Source organism: Verticillium alfalfae, genomic scaffold (genome assembly GCF_000150825.1).
Source record: "Verticillium alfalfae VaMs.102 supercont1.2 genomic scaffold, whole genome shotgun sequence".
Classification (NCBI taxonomy): Eukaryota; Fungi; Ascomycota; class Sordariomycetes; order Glomerellales; family Plectosphaerellaceae; genus Verticillium; species Verticillium alfalfae.
In genome coordinates this window covers 314,804-318,301 of record NW_003315037.1, presented here as the reverse complement: position 1 = coordinate 318,301, position 3,498 = coordinate 314,804, and the positions used below count along the sequence as shown (strand labels likewise).

The window sequence follows — 3,498 nt, the reverse complement described above, 5'->3', positions numbered from 1 at the left end:
GCCCATGCCCTTGTAGATGTACTTCATCAGCACGTCGAGGAGCTCGGCGCCGCCGGGCGAGCCGTAGATGCTCTTCAGGAGAGGGGTCATCTCGGACGCCTTGATGGACTGGAGGACTTCGGTGATGGTCTGGAGGTGGGCGTCCTGCGTCTCCCGTTAGCACTTGACGGCCGCGACATCACAAGCCCACAGCCTCTCAAAATAAAATAAAAGACCGGCTTGGGAAGTGCTTGTTTTGGTTCGTTGACGAACAGGGGAGCCAGCATACCTTAGCGGCGTCGGGGCCGTTGTAGACGGGGAACTCAAGGCAGCCGCGCAGTGCGCCCTCGGGGTCGCCGCCGCGAAGGAGCTGACGGACCTGGCCCGCGAGTCCTCGGACCTCTGCCTCGCTGACCTCGGGTTGCGGAGGGTGCAGCGTCGAGGTGTCAAAGTTGTAGGGCGAGTCCTCCTCGAGGGCGTCGATGTTGATGGTGCGCCATTGGTCGCCGAGCGACGCTGAGGTGTGTTGCTGAATGATAGACATGGCCGGGTCGGTGCTGATCTCGGTATGCGCGGGTTTGGTGCAGGATGAGCAGCCCTTGGATCTGACGAGGAGGACGTCGGGGGAGGGGCGCGGTATCGTTCCTCGGATGGGGGGTGGTCTCGTGGGTTGGTGGTGGGGTGAAGCTGGGGGATGCGTATGCCTTAGTGCGTGACGTCGTCCGGCGTGGTGGTTGGTTGAGGCTGAGCTCTCCAGAAGAGGTGGCACCTTGGGGGAGCTGTAGCACGTGACGCCCTTTGGAATCGAATTGCCTCTGTCAGACTATCACCATTTCATTCTCGACTCCATCTGGAAAATGTTCAAGTGCGTAGATTATGCCTAATAAACGACATCATCATCAATTGTATGCGTACAAAAGGTGTTTGTAGGGAGGCGACCTGAAAGACATTCTCAAGAGACTGAAACTCAACGCGGAACGACGAGCAACCAATCAATTCCACCTCCATCTTCAATGTCGGGTTCTAAAATCATATTGGTTTTCTCCAGCTGGACCAGAACGATACTTCATTCACGAAATAAAGTTTCCTCTCAGAAACTCGCAAATGAAGAAATTGAGATTGCCTGTCGCGCTTCAACGCAAGTTTCTCAGTAACGAACACGCCTGAGAGGCATGCCTACAGTCACAATCGAAACACTCGCCGCATTTCTGGTCAATGTGCGGTACTGTAATATTCAATGCAAACATAGGTCTGAACGTCCATCGCCTCCCTTACGGATACACACAGGCGGGCCTATCTCTGAGCCCCCATTACCAACTGCACACACGCCTGCTGGCATTGCCCCCATGAAACCCGACTCAGCCTCACCAAGACTTATCAGCACTCTCATGCGTCGATGAGGTTCTCCTCGTTCTGCTGCACCTGGTCACGCTGCTTCTGCTTGTCCTTGGCCTCCTTCGCCGCCCTTTGGTAATACTCGTTGAGGATCTTGGCGGGGATACGGTTGAGCAGGTCCTTGGGGTAGATGCGGAGCAGCTCCACGCGAGATCGAGCGACTCGAAAATGGTGCGTGCCTCGTAGGGTCCCTGGGCAATGAACTGGCGCTCAAACTTCTCCAGGAACTCGAGCGACAGCTTGTCCTCGTTGGACAGAGCCTCCTCACCGACGACAGCCTTCATGGCCGCGGCGTCACGACCAATAGCGTACTTGGCGTACAGCTGGTTGGAAACATCGCCGTGATCCTTGCGGGTCATGCCCTCGAAAATAGCAAAATCATGAGACGAGAGAACGACAGACGAAAAAGATGGGAGGGTAAATACCACGATTGTACAAGGATCGGTCAACGAAAATATGGCGATCCGAGATGTAACCAGTCAGATCAAGAATGGGGTGGGTAATGTCCTCGTTGGGCATGGTCAGAATGGGGATCTGGGTGATGGACCCGTTACGGCCCGAGACACGACCAGCTCGCTCGTAAATAGTCGACAAATCCGTGTACATGTAACCCGGGAAACCACGACGACCGGGCACCTCTTCACGGGCGGCGGAGACCTCACGAAGAGCGTCGCAGTAGGCGGACAGATCCGTAAGAATGACCAGAACGTGCTTCTCGAGCTGGTCGCGCGTAGTATTCGGCGGTGGTGAGGGCGAGACGAGGGGTAATGATCGCTCGATGCTGATTGCTTGTAGCTCATGCCCGGGGGTGCACGCCGAACCTGACATACGTAGGGTTCGTTGGCCAGGTTGAAGGAGAATTTGCCCCGCTTCCAAGACTGGCCTTCTTCCTTCGAAATCGCGGAGTGGAGGAACGGGCTGTCTCAAAGTTTGACACCCCATGGCCACCGAAAACGATGGAGAAAGTTCTTCTTTCGTGACCATCCATGCACGCCCTTGTTGGTGACACCCCTGTTGCTGGACCAGGCTATACTGTCGGCAAATCTGCGCAGCGATTTCGTTGTGAGGCAGACCGGCGGAGGAGAAGATAGGAATCTTCTGGCCACGCGCAATCGAGTTCATCGTGTCGATGGCAGAGATACCGGTCGAGATCATCTCCTCGGGGTATTCCTGAGGAAATTAGCATGGTGTTCCTTCTACAATGGGGGCAGCTTGCGATGACATACTCGGGAGAAGGGGTTAATGGGACTGCCGTTGATGTCGAGGTACTCCTCGGCGAGGACCTTGGGGCCCTTGTCAATTGCGCGACCAGAACCATCGAAGACACGACCCAACATGTCCTCGGACACTCCGAGCTTCAAGCTCTGGCCGGTGAACTCGACTTTTGTCTGCGCATTGTTTAGTGGGGGTGGCTCCTGGTATTCGTTGGAGGGGCCGCCATACCTTCTTCACGTCAATGCCGGTGGTACCCTCGAAAACCTGTCCAGCTATCAGTCAATGTACCAGATAAGGTATAAACTCGTTGATGCTTGCGCACCTGAACAACGGCTCGGTCACCTAGGGCTTCATGTCAGCATGGCAATCGTGCGGATGGCATTATTGGGTAAATACCTCGAGCCTCGAGAACCTGGCCAGATCGCTGCGTGCCATCGGGAAGGGTGATGTTCACAATCTCGTTATACTTGGGGTATTTGACCTGCTCGAATGTCAGACTCTGTATGCTGGGAACGAGTGTCGGAGGGTTGTGGAACGGACATTCTCGAGGATGACCAAGGGGCCGTTGACGCCACCGACAGTGTTGTAGCGAATTCGGGGCAGGATGGAGTAGGAGGACGAGTCTCGCGGGTCCGACATGGTGGGCGGTTGTGTTGCTGACCAGCGCCCTTAGAAGGGTTTTTTTGGAAGGGGATGCGAGGCGAGGCGGGAGGGCGGGAAGGGTGCGGTCGGCGATGAGGGACGGGGACCTGGTTCGGCTTGAGAAGCAAGGCGATGCAGCAATGCAGCTGGAGGAGAGGTTGGAGTTGGAGCTTGCACTGGGCCCTCCGCTCCACTGGCTGTCTGGGCGGTGGAGGCGCGCCGCGGTGCGCAATGGTGCCTCAGCAGCAAGGAGGCAGCTGCCCGAAT

General features: G+C 56.4%; 2 protein-coding genes across 2 annotated transcripts in view; both read right to left on the bottom strand.

The window, feature by feature from the left end:
* Nucleotides 1–523, bottom strand: part of VDBG_01566 (Arp2/3 complex subunit) — a gene marked incomplete at both ends in the record, with an annotated part of 815 nt that extends 292 nt beyond the window's left edge. Inside the window, 2 exons of the mRNA XM_003007332.1 lie at nt 23–144; nt 269–523. Of these exons, the coding sequence (XP_003007378.1) occupies nt 23–144; nt 269–523 (377 nt within the window). The remainder of the gene's footprint in view (nt 1–22; nt 145–268) is intronic.
* Nucleotides 524–1,343: 820 nt separating this feature from the next.
* Nucleotides 1,344–3,350, bottom strand: VDBG_01565 (vacuolar ATP synthase subunit B; the record flags this gene model as incomplete). The annotated part of the gene is made up of 7 exons (XM_003007331.1): nt 1,344–1,736; nt 1,825–2,544; nt 2,601–2,762; nt 2,818–2,853; nt 2,912–2,931; nt 2,986–3,070; nt 3,130–3,350. The coding sequence occupies 7 exons, from the start codon at nt 3,226–3,228 to the stop codon at nt 1,344–1,346; spliced, it is 1,515 nt and encodes a 504-aa protein (XP_003007377.1).
* Nucleotides 3,351–3,498: the final 148 nt, after the last annotated feature.